This window comes from Dipodomys merriami, unplaced genomic scaffold, assembly GCF_024711535.1.
Source record: "Dipodomys merriami isolate MVZ:Mamm:240054 unplaced genomic scaffold, mDipMer1.0.p SCAF_7, whole genome shotgun sequence".
NCBI classification, from domain to species: Eukaryota; Metazoa; Chordata; class Mammalia; order Rodentia; family Heteromyidae; genus Dipodomys; species Dipodomys merriami.
Window position 1 is genome coordinate 24,494,584 of NW_027206290.1, and position 21,617 is coordinate 24,516,200.

Sequence of the window (21,617 nt, forward strand, 5' to 3'; positions counted from 1 at the left end):
GATCAAGTTATCTTTATCATTTGTTAATTTGTTCCAATAAATTAAATTTTGTAAACCATTTTATGCTCTTAGAATGAAAAGTCAATGATACCTTCATCTCAAAAAACAAACTATATGTGGTGGTCCATTCTTATATTTTTACCTACACAGGAGATGTAGATAGACTCACTATGGTCCTAGGCCTGCCCTGAGTAGTAGTACAAGACCCTATCTGAAAAATAAAAAGCAAAATTAGGAATGTGGTTCAACTGTGAGAACACACACTCAGCAAGCCCAAGGCTCTGAATTCAAACCCTAGTACAGAAAAAAAATAATAAATTAAGTGCTTGTTCTGTAATATGACTTTACAAAACAGATAAAGAAGTGAGGGCAAATGAGAAAATGCACTTAAAACATAGTCACCAAAAGTGATCATTTTTGCCTTTTTTATTTTTAGTATTTGTTTTCATTTCAAATGACCTACTTACCTGGCTGTTTTAGGAACATCATTTTAGCATTTGCTGGTACCTTGCGGCACGGTCTCATACCCAATCTCCTCGGTGAAGGAACTTACGCCAGGTACAATTGCCGGGACGCTGTGTGGTGGTGGCTACAGTGCATCCAGGACTACTGCAAAATGGTTCCCAATGGAGTCAACATCCTCAAGTGCCCTGTGTCCAGAATGTATCCCAGTGACGACTCTGCTCCTCTGCCTGCTGGCGCATTTGTAAGTAATGTGTGTGTGTGTGTGTGTGTGTGTGCACCAGTACTGGGGCCTGGACACTGTTACTTAGCTTTTTTTGCTCAAGGCTGGCGCTCTACCACTTGATCCACACCTCAACTTCTGGCTTTTTGGTGATTCTTGGAGATGAGACTCTCAGGGACTTTCCTGCCTGGGTTGGCTCTGAACCATAGTCCTCAGCTATAGCTAGGATTACAAGTGTGAGTCACTAGCACCCATCTCAAATATAACTTTTGTTGTTGTTGTTGAACCTAAAATATAAGTTAGAATCCAAATCTTAGGAAATATTCCAATTACCGCTATTTATTTAGAATCTACTAGTATTAGGAGAGGTTGAGTGGAAGTGGGGATATGTACAGAAATGTCATTGCAGAAAGACATAGAAGTATTACGTGGTCTTATTAAAGGGAAGTAGAGAGCTAGAAGTGGGTCTCAGGGAGCACTTCCGAAAGTAGCCAAATTATTCCTTCTCTGAACTTAAAAGGTGAGTAGGATTTCAAGAGAGATGGGGAATTGTGGGTGCTCATTACAAAGTCTAAGAATGGTAAGCGCCTGTCTGGTGTGCATGAGACCTTGGGCTCCATCCCCAGCTTGACACACACAGGATGACAGAAATAGTAAATCTCATTCATTGAGGCAATTGAGGCTCAGTCTAGTGTGAGCAGTGGTAAGAAACTATGGAATGGGGTAGAGAGACAGTTGTGAGGGCCTCGGCCCCCAGTACAGGGCATTCTGAACATTTCATAGATGTGGGAGCAATTCTTTGTCCACTCAGAGATAACATGGGGGCTACTTCTGATCTGCTCTCATCATTTGTTGCACATGTGCCATAGTATGGGTCAAAGCTACTTCCAGCCTAGAATAGGTTGTTTTTCCCGTGATGAAGTACTCAGACACTTGTTCAAAACTATTTCTGTTAATACTCTGTTGTCAACTGACCTTTTTTAGTTTGGTGACTGTAGGCTTACTTTATACAGCACACTGGTATTTAGATAGTTACATTGTTTTCCTGAAGTTTGTTAGTAATAATATTCTTTAGCTTTTAGGGGGGGGGTCCAGTCGTGGGGCCTGAACTCTGGGTCTGGGCCCTGTCCCTCAGCTCTTCAGCTCAAGGCTAGCGCTCTACCACTTGAGCTACAGTGCCACTTCCGGCTTTTTTCTTATGTGGTGCTGAGGAATCGAACCCAGGGCCTCAGGTATGCAAGGCAAGCGCTCTACCACTGAGCCACCTTCCCAGCCCCTATTCTTTAGCATTTTAAAGGTGCTTCATAGTTGTTGTTTTTATTATTTCTAAAAGAATTTTTACATGATAGTCTTGTTGAGAGGTTTCCAAATGGAATATAATGAATAGCTCTAAACATTTTACTTCTAATGTGCTTTGTCTTATTTTTAAAATATAGTTATATATGTCCTGAATATTACATTCATTATTTATATGGGTAAAAAAGTTATTTATGTACTCCTTACATTCACTATAGAATATTTTCCTTATTTATGATGTGCTGGTACTAGGGCTTGAACTCAGAGCCTCATATTCTCTTTTGCTTTTTTTTAACTGAAGGCTAGCACTCTACTATTTGAGCCATAGCTTCATTTCTGGCATTTTGCTGGCTAGAGATAATGGTTTCACCAACCTTACTGAATGGGCTGGCTTTGAACTGCAATCCTCAGATCTCAGGCCCCTGAGTAGTTAAGATTACAGCCCATGAACTACCAGCACTTGGCTCTTTTTTATTATTATTATTATTTTGGCTAGTTCTAAGGTTTAAACTTAGCACCTCTTGCTCTTACTCAGCTTTTTTGCTCACCTCTGACAAACTGCCAGAGCCACACCTCCAGCCTGGCTTTTATGGCTAATTGGACATTTAACCTCACAGACTTTTCAGCCTTGGTTGGCCCTGAAATATAATCCTCCAGATCTCAGCCTCCTGAGCAGCTGTGATTACAGGCCTGAGCCACTAGCTCCTGGCTAGTGGTAGGATATTTTCTAGATTTGTGGTAGAGCCCCATTTTGAGGATGCAACTTTTACACCAATTTATTGCTACTACCTAACATAGATTAGGTAAATAAATTATAAATATTAGGCAAATAATAAATGTGATTTTATATATATATATAACCTATATTACTTACTTTTTTTTTTTTTGTCGGTCTTGGTACTTGAACGCTGGGCCTGGGTGCTATATCTCATCTCTTCAGCTCAAGGCTAGTGCTCTACCACTTGAGCCACAGCACCACTTCCAGTTTTCTGGTGGTTTATTGGAGATAAATCTCACAGACTTTCTTGCCTGGCTGGCTTTGAACCTTGATCCTCAAATCTCAGCCTCCTGAGTAGCTAGGATTACAGGCATGAGCCACGGGCACCCAGCTATATTACTTATACATTTATATATATATATATGTATATATATATACATATATATAACATATATTATTATGTAAGTAAGAACAGCTATGTCAATTTAAAATGGAGGTTCTGGATGATGTATTAGATATATTACTATGTATTATGCTAATAGAAACTATATGTGCTTACTAGATTCCTTTACATATATCTACAGAATTACAAATGATTTAGTAATCACTGACCTGAATAAACTAGGAATGTCAAATACTCACATGTCAACTGTAACCTTTGAGGTATAGGAAATGCTTTTTTCTTTTTTTTTCTCCCATCCCCATCAGTCCCTAATCTCTCTTCCCATTGCTTAGTTGAGGCTCTTGGGGAGGACATGTCCTTTGTAATGGAGGTAACACCCTCTGTCTGCAACAGGACCAACCGCTGTGTGAAGTCATACAGGAAGCCATGCAGAGGAACATGCAGGGCATTCAGTTCCGGGAGAGGAATGCTGGGCCGCAGATAGATCGAAACATGAAGGACGAAGGTAATCACTCACTAACATCTAGATTCACTTGTGTGATAAAAGTAAACCTTGCAATTGGTCGTTAACTTTGCAAATATTTGCAGGCAAACCTCCAGATCTAATGATGAGAAATATTACTTCTTGAGCTCACCATGGTTTTTAGTTTCCAGAGGAAAGATAAAATTTGATTTCTGTGTGTAGTGTAGAGTGTGTGTGGGGGGGGGGGGGGGAGAGGGGGGGGGGATACTGAGCTTGAACCAGGGTCTTGTGTTTAATAGGTAGGCCATCTATCCATGAGCTACACCTGCCGTCCTTTTGTGTACTTGTTTTTTGTTTTTTTGCATTTTTTTGGTGCCAATGCTAGAGCTTGAACTTAGGTCTTAGGTGCTATCCCTGAGTTTTTTCATTCTACCACTTGAGCCATACCTCTTTTTTTGGCTTTTTGGTAGTTTTTGGACATAAGAGTCTCACAAATTTTTCTGTCCAGGCTGACTTTGAATGTTGATCTTCAGATCTCAGCCTCCTGAGTAGCTAGGATTACAGGCATGAGCCACTGGCACCCATCTGATTCATTTCTTTTTGAAAGCAGTTTAGGAATATATTTTATTAGAAAGATTTATGAATATATAAATAGGAAAGCAGGCACATGCTACCATGTCTAGCTTCTGGTTGAGAAGGGTACTTGCAAACTTCTGTCCATGCTGGCTTCAAACCATAATCCTCCTTAAGTCATGATCATGATGCTTTGAAAAAATGCTTCTGAAAATATTATTATGTGAAAAGACTAGAGGGAAATACATGAGTATTGTTTTTGTAATAGGATTATAAGCTTTTATCATCTCTATATTGATATAAGAAGGTGTTTTTTAGCATATAGTAACAAGCTTTTGAATAATTTATTGTGGCTGCTCCAAACTCACTAACTCATTAGCTAATATTGATATATACTTAGCTTAATTCTTTCTTAATTCTGTGTTCTGCTGAATTATGTTGTATACAATTAAATTAAAAATTGTTCATTTAAGCCAGGCGCCGGTGGCTCACACCTGTAATCCTAGCTACTCAGGAGGCTGAGATCTGAGGATCTCGGTTCAAAGCCAGCCCGGGCAGAAAACTCCGTGAAACTCTTATCTCCAATAAACCACCAGAAAACCGGAAGTGATGATGTAGCTCAAGTGGTAGAGCACTAGCCTTGAGCTGAAGAGCTGAGGGACAGCGCCCAGGCCCAGAGTACAAGCTACATGACCAACCAAAAAAAAAAAAAATGGTTCATTTATTTTGTGTAGTGGTAACACAATTATTAGCCCAAATCACCTGATAACAATCACATACTATTCTCCCCTTCACTAAGAGAAATCAACAGATTTTATATTTAAAGAACATTTCTTGTGATTTCTCTGAATTATTTTAGTTTAATTAACTTTTTAACATTTTAACTTCACAGAAAGTAAGATTTCTTTTAACTTTGAACCTAGCACTGAGTTTAAACAGGTATTAATATTTTCTTCAGATCTTCCTGTTTTACCTTGAAAAGAAAGAAACCATATCAGATATATTCAAAGTTTCATTTATTTTCTCTCTTTCCTCTCTAGAATTAATGATTATCCCATATTAGGGTGTGCTATTTCCTTGTATGCTTGCATATGTTAAGGAGTTGTGAATGTGTATATATATGTATATATATATATATATAAATCATATGTGATATTCTTTATGTAGTATACATTCAGTGCTGTAATACATACTTTAAGTTTTAAATGAAACTTGTTAAAATTTTACATGAAACTTGCACTAGACATACAAAAATATATATGTTAGTATCATCTATATTATATACTTTTACAGAAAATCTCCTTACTAGTGTAACTTTTTGTACCCTGTTTATTCAATTACTTTATCTTGGGAACTTATCCATTTTGATAGGTGTAAATTCAGTCATTGATTTTAAATGATACAGTTTCCCATTGTATAAACAAAATCTAGCCACTCCTCTGCTGAGTGATGGTTTATGTATTTGCTAATATAATCACTGTTATAATCAAAGTCCTGATAAACATTTCCATGTGCACCTGGTTAAGGAGAGAGAAATGAAATTTCTATGAGGTTGGATATGCATATCTTAAACTTTTGAAGTAATATGAAATTTATCTTCAGAGTAATTGTCCTAGTTTATTCCTTTAAATTTTTAGATGTTTTAAATACTTATGTCCACATGCTATTTATACTGTATAATTGTTCTCAATATCTTATTTTATAAATGTTCTATTTTGCTCTTTGAGGCTTTAATATAACTGCTGGGATTGACGAAGAAACGGGGTTTGTTTATGGAGGAAATCGCTTGAATTGTGGCACATGGATGGATAAAATGGGAGAAAGTGACAGAGCTAGAAACAGAGGAATCCCGGCCACACCAAGGTAGTGTTGTTTACACTGCTATGTGATTGTGCTTTTTTGAGCTCAGGGCCTTAGTTTTTTTCCCTAAAGGCTGGCACTCTCCCACTTGAGTCATAGCTCTCTACTCCTAGCCTTTGTAAGGTTAATTAAAAATAAGAGTCTTACAAACTTTTCTGCCCTGGCTGGCTTCAAACCACAATCTCAGATCTCAGCCTCCTGGCTTGTTTATGCCCTTTTAATCTACCATTTCCTTTTTTAAAGACATGCCTGTTAAATCTTTTGCTTTTCTAACCAAATAAAGGAAATTCAGAATTCCATCAAATTCAGTCCTCCCATTTTATCAATCGGAATCTCTCTCCTCCTTCTGCCCTTCCTCTTCTACTCACCCCTTCCTCTTCCTTTGTGGAAGCACACAATCTCCTTAGAGTAAGTCAGTCATGTCAAAGAGCTATCTCCTCTCCTTTGGAAACTTTCATGGTGTTTTGATGTGCATCCCTGCAAACCTCACTAAGGAAAACTTTCATGTTTGATTCGCACGTGGTTAAGACATTTTCTGAATCTAGACTGCTTTCAGTGTAACTATTTCATTATGCCATCTATTGCAAACATAGAAGTAACCAGTTGTCCATCTTTCAGGAAACTTTTTCACTTCCTGAACTTTGCTTTTTTTCTCTCTAATTTTTTTTCCTTTATCCTATAATTTTCCACTTAATCAGTTTTCTTTCTTTTGATTTATACAGACTTATATAGATTATTTCCTAAATATTGCTCCTGATACTATATAAAATTGAGAATCTGTTTTCTAATCCAAGATTTTATCTTCCATCAGAACTGTACCAAAACTAATCAAATAGCTCATCTTGAACTGGATACTCAGAGAGTGCACTTGCTTAGCCTGTGGCCTTGGGTTTAATTGCTAGCGCAAGAAAAAAAGAGATAAAAGAAAGTTTCTGTCTTTACTTGCTTACAAATTCTTTAAAAATCCTATTTGTTTGTATTGTCTTGTATTGTCTTTCAGTAGTTGTACAAAAGGATTTCAATCCAACAGGTCAATTTATGAATGCAATGCATCTTGATTAATGTCACCCCTTCCATCATTCTCCACTCCATGTCTTCCAACTCAGGCCAACATTATTAGATCTTATATTTTCTTTTTACTTTCCTTGGAAATGATTATTTATAAATATGTTACAAGGGGCTAGAAATGTGGCTCAGGGGTACAGCACTTGCCTTGCATGCATGAGGTCCTGGGTTCGATTCCTCAGCACCACATAAGCAAAAAGGAAAAAAAGCTGGAAGTGGTGCTGTGGCTCAAGTGGTAGAGCACTATCCTTGAGCTGAAGAACTGAGAAACAGCACCCAGGCCCAGAGTTCAGGCCCCATGACTGGACCCCCCCCCCAAAAAAAAAAGTTACAAAAATAATGGCAAAATAGTAAAAGGACGTTTCTCATGATATAATACAAATTCCTAATAAAATGAGAACTTTTTTTGTACATAGTTGTACATTAGTCATAATATTAAATATAACATTACTCATAGCATTAGTTGATTAATATAATTAATTTTGTTAATGCTATAATTTTTATTTTAAAAATTAATGTTATTAGTCATGATTAGTCATATTAGTTAAAATTTTTCTTGTTTGGGGATCTTTACTTGGAGTGGTGATTGGTTGATTGAGTGTTTTTAGTGTTAGAGCCCAAACCCAGGGCCTTTTACATGTTAGGTTAGTCCTGTACCAGTGAGCCACCCATACATTGCTAGGCTATTTCTCAAATGCTCTTTTAAATAGTGTTTAAATGAATCCAACTTAGAAAAATGAAGTTTATTTTTAATTTAGAGATGGGTCTGCTGTGGAAATCGTCGGCCTGTGTAAATCTACCGTCCGTTGGTTGCTGGAATTATCCAGAAAGAATATTTTCCCTTATCATGAAGTCAGAATAAAAAGACATGGTAAGCTGTTCATTTTGTTTACCAAGAAATTTCTAATGTACTGTGCTTATTTTCACCAGTATAATTACCATTTGACTCAGTTAACTATTTCCTCAAGAGGAAATAAAAATCATCAGTTTCCTAGTGTGGAAATTTTAACAAACCTGGTTACAAACCATACTCTGTGTGTGCATGTGTGCACACACACACCAATGCCAGTACTAGACCTTAAACTTAGTGCCTGGGTACTGTTCTCTGAGCTCTACCACTTGAGCCACAACTCTACTTTCAGATATGAGTCTCACAGACTTTGCTGCCAAGGCTGGTTTCAAAACATGATCATCAGAGCTCAGCCTCCTTGAGTAGCTAGGATTACAGATATGATATGAACCACCAGCACTTGACAACCACACTTTTTTTTTTTTTCCTGGTTGTGCAGCCTGATCTCTGGGCCTGGGCACTGTCCCTCAACTCTTCATCTCAAAGCTAGCACTCTACCACTTGAGCCACAGCACCACTTCCGGCTTTTTCTGACTATATGGTGCTAAGGAATCGAACCTAGGGCCTCATGCATGCAAGGCAAGCGCTCTACCACTGAGCCACCTTCCCTGCCCCCACACACTTTTTTTTTTTTTTTTGTAGGTCATGGGGCTTGAACTCTGGGCCTGAGCGCTGTCTCTGAGCTCTTCAGCTCAAGGTGAGTGCTCTACTACTTAAGCCACAGCGCCACTTCCAGTTTTCTGGGTTCTGGTGATTAATTGGAGATAAGAGTCTCACGGACTTTCCTGCCCAGGCTGGCTTAGAACCATAATCCTTAGATCTCAACCTCCTGAGTAGCTAGGATTATAGGCATGAGCCACTGGTACCTAGCAACCACACACTTTTTATAGTACCTTTGAACTCAGATAAGAAAATCTACCTAGTTATTATTTCCATGTTGTGCTATTTTTTTTTCAGTTACAGAGCAGAGTATATGCACACTTTTGAAGTCTTCACATGTTTTTCTAGAATACTGCTGTCCAGTATAGCTACATACATAGTATGAAATTTTCTAGTATTCACATTTGGAAAAAGTAAAAAGAAACAGATGGAATTAATTATAAGATCTTTAACTTAATGTAGGTAAAATACTGTTCGATGTCTAATCAATGCAAAATTATTGCATGAAAATTATTTTCATTCTTTTTTGGGATGTATAAATCTTTGAAATCCTATGAATATGTTTCATGCATAGCACATCTCAATTTAGACCAGTCAGAAAGATCTTTAAAAAACAGTCAGATGAATGTGGCTTAGTGGTAGAGTGCTTACCTAGCATGCATGAAGCCCTGGGTTTGATTCCTCAGTACCACATACACAGAAAAAGCCAGAAGTGGCACTGTCTCTCAAGTGGTGGAGTGCTAGCCTTGGTCAAAAGAAGCTCAAGGACAGTGCGCAGGCCCTAAGTTTAAGTCCCAGGCCTGGCAAAAAAAAAAAGTAGACATCTATCTTTTCCTCCTAGAAGATAAAAATAAGTAAACTAAATATGACTAGATGCTTGAAATGCTTTAAATATCTAAAACTATGTCATTCATCCTTTTCCAGGGAAATTTACAGCAGTCTCCTATGATGAATGGAACAGAAAAATACAAAACAACTTTGAAAAGCTGTTTCATGTTTCAGAAGACCCATCAGACCCTAATGAGAAGCACCCGAACCTAGTTCACAAGCGTGGCATATACAAAGACAGCTACGGTGCATCAAGCCCCTGGTGTGACTACCAGCTCAGGCCAAATTTCACCATAGCCATGGTCGTGGTCAGTGATTTCCCCATTATTTTCAAACCTCAAGCATGGTGGTGATCACATTTTCCCTATTTGTTTTCAAGTTCATTTAGCTGAAAAAGCATATTCCTTACTAGTTTTATATAGTCTTCTGACCACTATTTGGAAAGCTCTTAACTAGTGAACCAGCCATGTGTAGTTTAAACTCACATTCTTTGTTGTATTGTTCTACTTAGTTTTATCTACTGAAAAATTCACAATTCTATTTTTTAAATAGCATTAAGATCAACTATAAGCTATAAGGGTACTAAAATCATGGTTTATATTTGTCTAAGCCTGCTTAGGTATTTCTGCTTTGGCAAAAGGTGACTTGGCCTGGTGTAGTAGTACTTGCCTGCAATCCCAGCTACTCAGGCCAGGTATTCATGTGTCTTGGACAAGAGGATTATGATCTGAAGCCTGGGCAAAGACCCAATCTGAAAAACAAACCTAAAACAAAGGGTTTAGGGTGTAGTTCAAGTGGTAGAATGTTTCCTTAGCAAACTCAAGGCCCTCAGTTCAGACTTCAGTACTGCTTAGCACTGATGGCTCACACCTATAATCCTAGCTACTTAGGAAGCTGAAATCTGGATCATGGTTTGAAGCTAATAAACTACTCAGAAAAGGCCAGAAGTGGCACTATGGCTCAAGTGGTAGAATGCTATTTGCTCTTTGCTTGAGCAAAGAGAAGCTCAGAGACAGTGCCTAGGCCCAGACTTCAAGCCTCAAAGGAAAAAAAAAATCTTCAGTATTGCAAAAAGAAAAAAAAAATTACTAAATGTAATACAGAATGGAATACTTAAAGATACACAAAGCAGCTTTGTGCAGTTGCATTTGACTTCAGTTAGTCATTGAAATTGACATAGACTTCTCTCTCTTCCTTGTGCAAAAAAATCACAAGTAATGTTACTCATGCTATTAGAGGACAAGTTTTTCTGTATTTTCATATGACCCTAGAACTAAAAGAAATGGATTCAGATATACTTATGGAAACTCTGATAAATCTTGTAAAAGAATCAATTAGATAGGAGTGAGTTTTGCCTTCCTTGTAGCTTCCTTTGGGATCTAGTGTTCAATCTGGAAGTTTGGAGGGGTCATGGTCACCTCCATATGCTTTCACCTCCCTGTCAGACCCCAGGGATTGAACCTGAGTGTCTGTGCAAATTATGACCCACACTGCATTGTCAAATAAGTTGTATTTTCTAAGTTTATGATTAGCTTATATAAGTGAGAGCTAATTCTTCTGTGATCTTAAAATGTTTGCGTATTTAATTTGACCTCCTTTAGGCCCCTGAACTCTTCACTACAGAAAAAGCATGGAAAGCTTTGGAGATTGCAGAAAAAAAATTGCTTGGTCCCCTTGGCATGAAAACTTTAGATCCAGAGTAAGTTGGAACAGTAGTATTAAGAATGTTGTTGGTATTGTATCTAAACACAGACTGTTGTATCTGAAAACACAAACTTCAGCCATTTACCTTTTCTTACCAAGAACATCTCTGAAATTACATTCAAACTGAGTTTGTGAAAATGTGTTTGGTGTCTTCGTTGAGCATCAGGGCTAAAATGCTTATCCTATATTCACTCATCAATTAAAGAGTTTTCAGTTTATAAAACTAATATGCCAGGCTAGGAAGGTGGCTCATTGGTAGAGTGCTTGCCTTGTATCCATGAGGCCCTGAGTTCAATTCCTCAGCACCACAAAAGCAGAAAAAGCTGGAAGTGGTGCTGTGGCTCAAGTGGTAGAGAGCTAGCCTTAGCTAAAGAGCTGAGGGACAGCGCCCAGGCCCAGAGTTCAGGCTCCATGACCCACATCAAAAAAAAAAAAAAAAGCTTAATATGCAATGAATATTTCTTTTTTTTTTGTTTTTTAGTCCGGTCATGGGGCCTGAACTCTGGGCCTGGGAGCTGTCCCTCAGCTCTTCAACTCAAGGCTAGCGCTCTACCATTTGAGCCACAGCGCCACTTCTGGCTTTTTTCTTATGTGGTGCTGAGGAATCGAACCCAGGGCCTCAGGCATGCAAGGCAAGCGCTCTACCACTGAGCCACCTTCCCAGCCCTGCCATGAATATTTCTTAATGCTTTTTTTTCTGTGTGTGCCAGTACTATGAACTGAGGTCATAGGTGTTATCCCTTAGCTTTTTCACGCCCGTGGCTCATGCCTAACTAGTCAACAGGCTGAGATATGAGGATTACAGTTTGAAGCCAGTCTGGGCAGGTAAAGTCAGTGAGATTCTTTATCTCCAGTTAGTCAACAAAAAAAGCTGGAAGTAGAGGTGTGGCTCAGCTGCCTTGAATGAAGAAGCTAAGGGACAGTGCCCAGCCCTAGCATTCAAGTCTCAGTAGCAGCGTACACACGCACACACACACATATACACACACAGAGAGTAATATGTGGTTATTGTGGATATTTGAAAGTATCAATATACATAACAAAAAAGTAAAGTTGCTTTAAATCTCTTTACCAGAAATAAACATTACTACAGCCTTGTGTCTTTCCAGTCTTATCTATGGTTTTTTTGTTTTTTTTCTTTTTCCCTTCTTTTCCTTTTTCTTCTTGGTTGAACCCAGGACCTTGATCATGCTGGGCAAATACTCTGCCATTTGAGCCATATGCTTTTTTTTTCTTTCTATTTTGTATTTATTATATGATATTGCTATTTTTTGCCTAGACTAGTCTTGAATTCCTGATCCTCTTGCCTTCTCTGACTGGAATTACAAACTGTGCTACCGTTCATGGCTTCTATGCATTTTTAGACCATACATGCATATACCTAGGAGAATCTGTATAAAAATTTCCTGAGTTAAATCTCAGCTGTGTACACAAAGAGATAAACTAACAACAGCTATTGGGCTGGGGCTGTAGCTGTATGCAGAGCACATGCCTAGCATGCGCAAATCCTCTACCCTTGCTACATTTCCCTAGTCTTAATTCTTCCCAGAGACAGTCTTCATATTTAAAGTTGTGTCTCCTAATAGTTCCTTCCAAGCTTCTAAATAACATGCATCTGCAACTATTTTATATTTTAAGTACTGTCAATAATGACCACATTCAGTTCTGTTCTTACCTCCCTACCAGCCCTTTCCATCCTTCCCATGTAGTCACCTTACTTTTTTTTTGAGTGAACAGTTTTGTTTTTATTTTAGTACACACTATTCATGGCATGTTTCTAATAGCCTTTCTGTTTTTCTTTGACTGCTACCTGTCATTCCCATGTTTTATGTATCAGTAGATGACAAAGCCTCAACTTGTCATTTCCCTACTTTGTGTGACCTCATTTCAGTCATGAGATGCAAACTTTTGTATGTGTGTGTATTTACCACACTGTGTGTTTATTCACAGTATAAAACTAAAACTCACAGTTGAAGCTTCTTCATGTGGCCATGTCTGTATCACTAAAAAGAAAAATATCAAATCGAATGCAGCTCTTACATTATTTGTTGTAATATGCTTATTGTATTGTTTAGAAATGTAAGTTATATGGATTATAACAATATGCATATTCAGTTGCTATTTGTTATCTGACACTATATTTATTTAAAATGGCTCCATAAAAAAGTTTAAAAAAACAACTTTCTTCCAGGTTCTGGTGGCTCACACCTATAATCCTAGCTACTCAGGAGTCTGAGGTCTGAGGATCAGGGTTCTAAGCAGCCCAGACAGAAAAGTCTCCATGAGGGCTGGGAAGGTGGCTCAGTGGTAGAGCGCTCGCCTTGCATGCATGAGGCCCTGGGTTCGATTCCTCAGCACCACATAAGAAAAAAGAAAAAGAAAAGTCTCCATGAGACCATTATTTTCCTTTTTTTTTTTTTTTGAGACCATTATTTTCAATTAACCACTCAAAAAACAAAAGTGGAGCTGTGACTCAAAGTGGTAGAGCACTAGCCTTGAGCAAAAGAGCTTAGGGACAGCTCCCAGGCCCTGAATTCAAGCCCCACATCCCCCGCCCCCCCAAAAAAAATTCTGAGAAAGGCATGGTGGTACACTCCTATAATCCCAGTACTTGAGTGGCTGAAACAGAAAGATAAAAGAGTTGTAGGCTAACCTGGGCTACCTAGAAAGACCCTATGTCAAAAACCAACCGAACAACCAACCAAACAAACAAACTGGCTCCAGTGGCTTATGCCTGTAATGCTAACTACTCAAGAGGTTAAGACCTGGGCTGGGAAGGTGGCTCAGTGGTAGAGCGCTCGCCTTGCATGCTTGAGGCCCTGGGTTCGATTCCTCAGCACCACATAAGCAGAAAAAAATAAGCCAGAAGTGGCGCTGTGGCTCAAGTGGTAGAGTGCTAGCCTTGAGCTGAAGAGCTGAGGGACAGCGCCCAGGCACAGAGTTCAGGCCCCACAACCGCCCCCCCCCCCAAAAAAAGAGGTTAAGACCTAAGGATCCAAGTTCAAAGCCAGCCTAGGGAAGACTCAACTACAATATGTCAGCAAAAAGCTGAAAGTGGAGACTCAAGTGCTATAGCACTCACATGAGCAAAAAAAAGCCATTGGAGGGCTGGGAAGGTGGCTCAGTGGTAGAGTGCTTGCCTTGCATGCATGAGGCCCTGCGTTCAATTCTTCAGCACCACATAAGCAGAAAAAGCTGGAAGTGGTGCTGTGGCTCAAGTGGTAGAAGGCAAACCTTGAGCTGAAGAGCTAAGGGACAGTGCCCAGGCCCAGAGTTCAGGCCTACATCCGAACCCTGAGTCCTACCCAGTACCAGCACACAAAAGATAACAAAAATAATTTTTTATTATTCTCTATAATCAACAAAACTCTACTACTGAGCCTTCCCAGCCCTAATCTTACTTTTTAACTTTACTTTAATTTTTTTTTTTTTTTTTTTTTTTTTTTTGTCGGTCGTGGGGCTTGAACTCTGGACCTAGGTGCTGTCCCTCAGCTCTTCAGCTCAAGGCGAGCGCTCTACCACTTGAGCTACAGCGCCACTTCCGGTTTTCTGGTGGTTTATTGGAGATAGGAGTCTCATGGTCTCTCCTGCCCGGGCTGGCTTTGAACCGCGATCCTCAGATCTCAGCCTCCTGAGTAGCTAGGATTACAGGCGTGAGCCACCAGCGCCCGGCTTTTACTTTAAATTTTTTTGTGTGTGTGCTGTTCCTGGGACTTGAACTCAAGTTCTGGACTCTGTCCCATACCTTTTCCCCCCAAGCTAGTTGTTCTACCACTTGAGCCACAGCTCTACTTCTGGATTTTTGGTAGTTTAGTGGAGATAAGAGTCTCACAGACTTTCCTGCTTGAGCTTTGAACTGTGATCCTTAGGTCCTAACCCCCTAAGAAGTTAGGATTACAGATGTGAGCCACTAGTTCCCTGCACTTTAATTTTTACTAGCTCAAATTCCCATCTGAGTTTTTTTTTTTTTTAAAAGATGATGAGCAGGAGGGGGTTACAGTTACATAAATAAAGTAATGAGTACATTTGTTTTAAATACTGTTACCCCATCTCTCATTTTCTCCCGCTTACCCCTCCCTAGACCCCTTTCCCCCACCTTTGTAAAGTTCATATCCAGTATAGTGACAAGTGAGTATCAATGTTGTATTAGTTCATCCTTTGCCCTTTGTCCTGTGATTTCTTTTCCCTTCCACAGATTGAATAAACTTAGATACAAAACATAAGACACAGAAAACAAAGAGAAACAGAAAAACGAAAAACTTTATATAGGACATAATAAGAACCTCTTGTTCCCATACCTTGGAGTTCATATCGACATGCTTCATTGTTTATGGTCCTATGCACAAAGTAATTGGGTTATTGAGACCTCCTGTTAAAAATATCATAGACAGTCAGGTGCCAGTGGCTCATGCCTGTAATCCTAGCTATTCAGGAGGCTGAGACCTGAGGATCATGGTACAAAGCCAGCCTAGGCAGGGAAGTCCAGGGACGCTTATCTCCAATTAACCACCAGAAAACCAGAAGTGGCGCTGTGGCTCAAGTGGTAGGGTGCTAGCCTTGAGCTGAAGAGCACAGGGACAGCATCCAGGCCCCACAACCAAAAAGAAAAAAATCATAGACATATCCTAGTTCTTAATGATTACACAGATATTAGAAACCTAGTAAATAGTTGACTTGAAACTCAATAGTATTCAGTCCTTGAAAGCAAGGGCTTTCATTATGACTATTTGTTTATCTTTCCTGAGCACATTATTATCAGTATAGACTATTTGTGGTTAGATGATATAATAAGGCTAATGTATTATGCCATAGATTAACAGATAAAATGATTTGACTATTTCTCATTTGACTATTTTTCCAGTTCTCTTGGTGTTGCAATTTCTCTATGCTTACTCCATAATACTTAACTAAATGTCCATTGTTTTGCAGTGATATGGTTTACTGTGGAACTTATGACAATGCCTTAGACAACGACAACTACAATCTTGCTCGAGGTTTCAATTATCACCAAGGACCTGTAAGAATTTTGTTTCACTCCTTTGAATTCTCAGTTTGAGTTATTTTTTGAGTAATGTTAAGTATTCACAGTTATTTAAATCATATGTTCACTTCATACTTTTTTTTAGGAGTGGCTTTGGCCTATTGGGTACTTTCTTCGTGCAAAGTTATATTTTTCCAAGTTGTTGGGTCCAGAGACTACCGCAAAGACTATATATTTGGTTAAAAATGTTCTTTCTCGACATTATGTTCACCTGGAAAGGTAAGTTATCACAGGCATATAATTTCCACAACTAATGTCTTCTCAGTTTATTAAATATTAGATGAATAATACTTATCTTTTGTGTGCTTGAGTTATTACAATAGAATTGAAACTTTTATTCTTTTTTTTCTTTGTATTGAACTCAGGGCCTTAACTCTGTCCCAGAGCTTTTTGTGTTCAAGGTTAGTACTCTACCACTTGAGCCACAGCCCTACATCTGGCTTTCATTTGGGGATTCTTAAATGGAAATAAGAGTCAAAAGTCAAGCCACGTGCCAATGGTTCCCGCCTATAATCTTAGCTACTCAAGAGGCTGAGATCTGAGGACCAGGGTTCAAAGCCAGCCTAGGCAGGCAAGTCCATGAGACTCTTACCTTCATTTAACCTCCAGTAAACCAGAAGTGGCACTGTGGTTCAAGTGGTAGAGCACTCACCTTGAGCTGAAGAGTTCAGGAACAGTGCCGAGGCCCAGAGTTCAAGCCCCATGACCAGGGGGGGAAAGTATTTCTTACCTCTTTTGTCTTACTAGCAGCTAATAGTGATGGACTATGTGTTCTTCTTTTTTTTTTTTTTTTTTTTGTATTATTATTGTTATCTTTAAGTAGTTGTAAAAAGAGTTTTCAATTCAACATGTCATTTTATAAATACAATATCTTTTGATCGATGCAGGACATGGTTTCATTCTGTATCAAGTGACTAAAATGATTGTTGATTGGTTCCTATAATAGAAGACACACATAACTGTCTTGTCTGCTTAAATGTATGTGAGATTATGTCTCTTAAAATGTTCTTTTTTTTTTTTTTAGATCCCCTTGGAAAGGACTTCCGGAACTAACCAATGAGAATGGCCAGTACTGTCCCTTTAGTTGTGAGACACAAGCCTGGTCAATTGCTACTGTTCTTGAAACACTTTATGATTTATAGTTAATACAGGGAGATTTAATAAATATGTAACCACCTGTGGAATAATAGGGTCAAAATACAATGTAAATGCCTTACATGCACAAGCTCAAGTCATATGTTTTTAAATCTCATGTCATGTTGATGCCCTGTTAGATAAATTAGAAAGCATTGCTTTGTCTTTTTTTTTTTTTTTTTTTTTGACACAGCCTCGCTATGTAGTCCAGTCTAACCTTGAGGTCATGATCCTCCTGCCTTAGCATCTGAGTGCTAGGATTATAGACATATACCACCAAGCCCAGCTCTTCTTTTTCTTTTTCTTTCTTTTCTTAACTTTTTTTTTTGGTCGGTCGTAGGGCTTGAATTGTGGGCCTGGGCGCTGTCCCTGCGCTCTTCAGCCCAAGGCGAGCACTCTACCGCTTGAGCCACAGCACCACTTCCAGTTTTCTAGTGGTTTTTATTGGAGATAAGAGTCTCATGGACTTTCTGGCCTGGGCTGGCTTTGAACCTCGATCCTCAGATCTCAGCTTCCTGAGTAGCTAGGATTATAGGCGTGAGCCACCAGCGCCAGACTTCTTAACTTTTTAATATACAAAAGTACCTTTCAGATTGAATCAGAAAGAAAAATTATCATTACCAATAGAATGTTTTTCTTTAGAGTTCAATAAATGTTCTTTAAATGCATAGAAATCTAGAATTAGTTGAAAGAAAATTAAGTTATCTTCAAGTTATATGTATGTGAAAATGGGAAGAAATAGGAAGGTACCTTTAAATTGTGGTGTGTATTCTGTTCAACAATATTTAAATGAAGTAGGCTGTGGTTTGTGAAGGTCCTAACCTTTTACTATAGTGTTCTTAATACTGGGCAGTGCATTTATTGCACATTTTAATAGTATTTCATAAATGAAGATGATAGAAGTTTCCATCTATAGAATATTAAATAGAACACAGATATTCAAAATGTACTCTTCAGTAATATAGTGTTATTTTTAGTATAATGGTTGTCAATATAATTTACAAAGATGTATCTGGATATATATTTCTAAGAAACAAAACATTGGTTTCTAAAAAACATTCTCACAAAATTAGTCTTGAGTCTTAGTTTTCTATTATGAAATAGTTTACATTTTCAAAATAGAAATTGTTGGGTTTACATATGAAAATGTTTGTGATTTTTTTTTTTTTTGGTACTGTGGTTTGAATTTAGACCCTTGTGGGTCACTAGACAGGCACAATACCACTTGAGCCCTGCCACCTCCTACATGAAAACGTTCAATTGAAATTAATAAATAAATAAACCTGGCAGAAAAAAAAGAAAGAGAAAAAAGGAAAGCTTTCATTATAAATCACTTGCCTAATATATACTAGGTGCAAGGCCAAACACACACACACACACACACACACACACACACACACACACACACACACACACACACACACACACACACACACACACACACACACACACACACACACACACACACACACACACACACACACACACACACACACACACGTTTCTAAAACCTAACATCTTTCTTTAGTTACTGCAGAAAGCTTTTAATAGATCATAGTAGATACTGGTTTCCTGTTTTGTTAAAAAAAAAAAACCCACATTAGTGCAATATTGAGAACAATCTTAACATAAAATTTTAGATATGAATTATCTTGAATTCAATAAAATAATTGGAAAAGTTTTTGATGTTAGGATTTTCTAAATTTCCTTTGATAATCAGGAAGTGCTAGACATATAACTGGATATGTTAAATTGTAACCCCCTTGCACAATCATTTAATTTTTTTAGTTAAAAAATTTTAAAGATACCTTAAAGTTATTAAAGGAAGAATTATTAAGTTATCTGACTTGACAGTTTTAATAGTACTTATTTCCCACATGGGATTTTTTAGAGCTATTTTATTGTTTCTGTTTCAAGAGAGGTAAATAGGTATTTTTCAATTTAGAAAGAAGTAATTACAAAATTTATTTCCATTTAATTTTCAGATATATATAATTAATGAAATAATAGTGACAAGAGCACCTTCCTACTGTTCTTTAAAAACTGACTCCATTTTAAATAAAAATCATTTTGACTAGATTCATTTTCTAGATTCCTCATCCAGAGCAGATTATGTAATAGAGATTCAAGAACAGTACGAAAATAATTGACCAAGATTTTTAAACACAGATTTCCAGAGTTTTCTCCCTTCTTTAGCTCCTTCTTTGAATAGTAAATGCCTTCCTCTAAACTGCAGATAGAAGGAATGACCTTCCTTAAGGGTACTATTAGTTGATCAAAAGTTTGTAAAGTTTTGTTACTCTTCCTTAACTTCAGTATGACAAGAGGAAAGAAAGGTCACAGAAAACCAGTGTATTTAAACAAAGCTGAAGGTTAAAAGTGACCAAGTAGATAAATCATAATTTTATAAATAATTTATAATCAAGTTTTTAAAAGCAATAGCCATCTTAGATTGTCTACCATTTGGCAAATACCAATATCAGACTAGGTGTCAGTAGCTGTAATCCTAGCTACTCAGGAGGATGAGATCTGAGGATCACAGTTTGATGCCAGCCTAGACAAGAAAGTTCTTGAGACTTTTCTCTAAGCATCACAAAAGCTGGAAGTGGAGCTGTGCTCGAGTAGAGCACCATCTTTGAGGAAAAAAAAAAATGCTCAAAGATAGTACCCAGGCCCTGAATGAACTCAAGTCCCAGGACCAGTGCACGTGCATGTGCACATGCGGGCACACACACACACACACACACACACACAACCTGTCAGTATATCTTGAGGAAATCAGGTTCCTACTGAGGAACATAATGAAAGGGGACTGCTGATTTCTGCATGGTCTGTTATAAAGTGTAAGAGGCATGTCATGCATTTTCCTATCCGTGGTCATTAAAGCAATAGTTTGTGAAGGGTGGAGGCCATTAGACTAAGGAATGTGTAGGTAGAATGCATCCTTTCTGAGTGGTACCAGTAGTATTCATTGTATAACATTTCAGCAGTGGTCTGTGCCTGGTTATTTCACTATCCAACTTAATCTTCCTCTTCAAAACAAGAAAAGCACTTGCCAGTTTAACCAGTATGCTGTGATACTTTAGTAATTTTCAAAAATAATTGAGGAAAACTGAGACCTCTCATAAATATGGTATGATAACATGTTCATTGGAATCCACTTCTCATCTGTCCTAAACTGCTCTTTGGTGAGCAAATGTCCTTTATATATCTGTGCGTGAAAATCAATAAAAAAAATCTTTTCTAAAGGATGATAGTTTGCTTTCATTTATTACGTACTGTTCATTTTATTAGTGAAATTAATTTACCAGCACCTGTTTACCAATTTGTTTACCATTTACTAAGTTCTTTTTGCAGGATGTATGGGAGCAGAGAGAGGAAGAAGGCTATATGTTATTTAATTAGACATATTAAAATTAGAGCAAAATAAGCTTTTGATCTATTAATAGGTCTGTTAGCAACTATATGAAGTATTTCTTGCATAGCATTTTTTTTCTAATTTTCTTTTCATGAACCTAACAAGGCAAATACTATAGGCCAGGTTAGATTAAATGTGTTCACACACCTCCAGATATCACATACACATATAGAATAATCGCTAAGTACCAAAATTGATCCATTTAGATTTTGCCTTAATGATTGTTGCTCTATTACGCAGTTCAGTATATTTATCTTCAGCACACCCGGGGACAGGACTTCCATAGTGTATCTGCTGCTGTTTGAATACCTCAACTATGTTTCCACCCTTTTTATACCTCACAGTGGGGATTCAATTTATTTCATTGTTCACAGAACCACAAGGAGAACCTTTCTAGAATACTGACTATATATGTCACTGCTCAGAGGACTTTGAAGGGTGTACTCTGATTTGCCAAGATCTCTTTCCAGTCTGATGGTTACAGTGGTTCTTTTCCTCCACCAATGCTGATTACCTGCAGTTCTGAACCTTTATTTTTACATCTATAGGAACAAGGATAATAGTGATATCATACATGCATACATATGTATCATACATGCATACATATATGAAAGAACAATTTCTTTGTGGATTTTTTTTTTCTGGGCTTTCTAGAAGATCCATTTTAGGGGCAAAGTTTCATGTAGAATTTGAGGTTGGAAAAGCAAGTGTCAAAAGGTGTCTGACAGTTTAAATGCTTGAGACTAAAGGGCCCTGGGTTCCCAGAAAACTACATTTGGGTACCTATTTAATCAGGTGCCAATTTAAAAAACGTAAAGGTTTAATTAGGTAGTCACACAACTGTAAAGAGCCTCGGTTCTTTCAGAAGTGAGAAGGCTTTGTCCTCTTAAATAGCCAAGGACATGAGAAAGTCAACAGA

At 38.0% G+C, this 21,617-nt stretch overlaps 1 protein-coding gene across 4 annotated transcripts in view; it reads left to right on the forward strand.

Annotated features, from left to right (window-relative positions):
• Nucleotides 1–20,528, forward strand: part of Agl (amylo-alpha-1,6-glucosidase and 4-alpha-glucanotransferase) — a 69,998-nt gene extending 49,470 nt beyond the window's left edge. For 3 of the 4 annotated variants that reach the window (XM_070007802.1, XM_070007803.1, XM_070007804.1), the window contains exons 26-34: nucleotides 481–706; nucleotides 3,496–3,607; nucleotides 5,866–6,001; nucleotides 7,822–7,934; nucleotides 9,498–9,709; nucleotides 11,003–11,100; nucleotides 16,035–16,122; nucleotides 16,232–16,365; nucleotides 17,171–20,528. In XM_070007802.1, the coding sequence (XP_069863903.1) occupies nucleotides 481–706; nucleotides 3,496–3,607; nucleotides 5,866–6,001; nucleotides 7,822–7,934; nucleotides 9,498–9,709; nucleotides 11,003–11,100; nucleotides 16,035–16,122; nucleotides 16,232–16,365; nucleotides 17,171–17,288 (1,237 nt within the window). In that variant the 3' untranslated portion in view covers nucleotides 17,289–20,528. Of the gene's footprint in view, nucleotides 1–480; nucleotides 707–3,495; nucleotides 3,608–5,865; nucleotides 6,002–7,821; nucleotides 7,935–8,555; nucleotides 8,611–9,497; nucleotides 9,710–11,002; nucleotides 11,101–16,034; nucleotides 16,123–16,231; nucleotides 16,366–17,170 lie in introns of those variants that run through there. The other variant, XM_070007805.1, reaches the window with a different exon arrangement.
• Nucleotides 20,529–21,617: the final 1,089 nt, after the last annotated feature.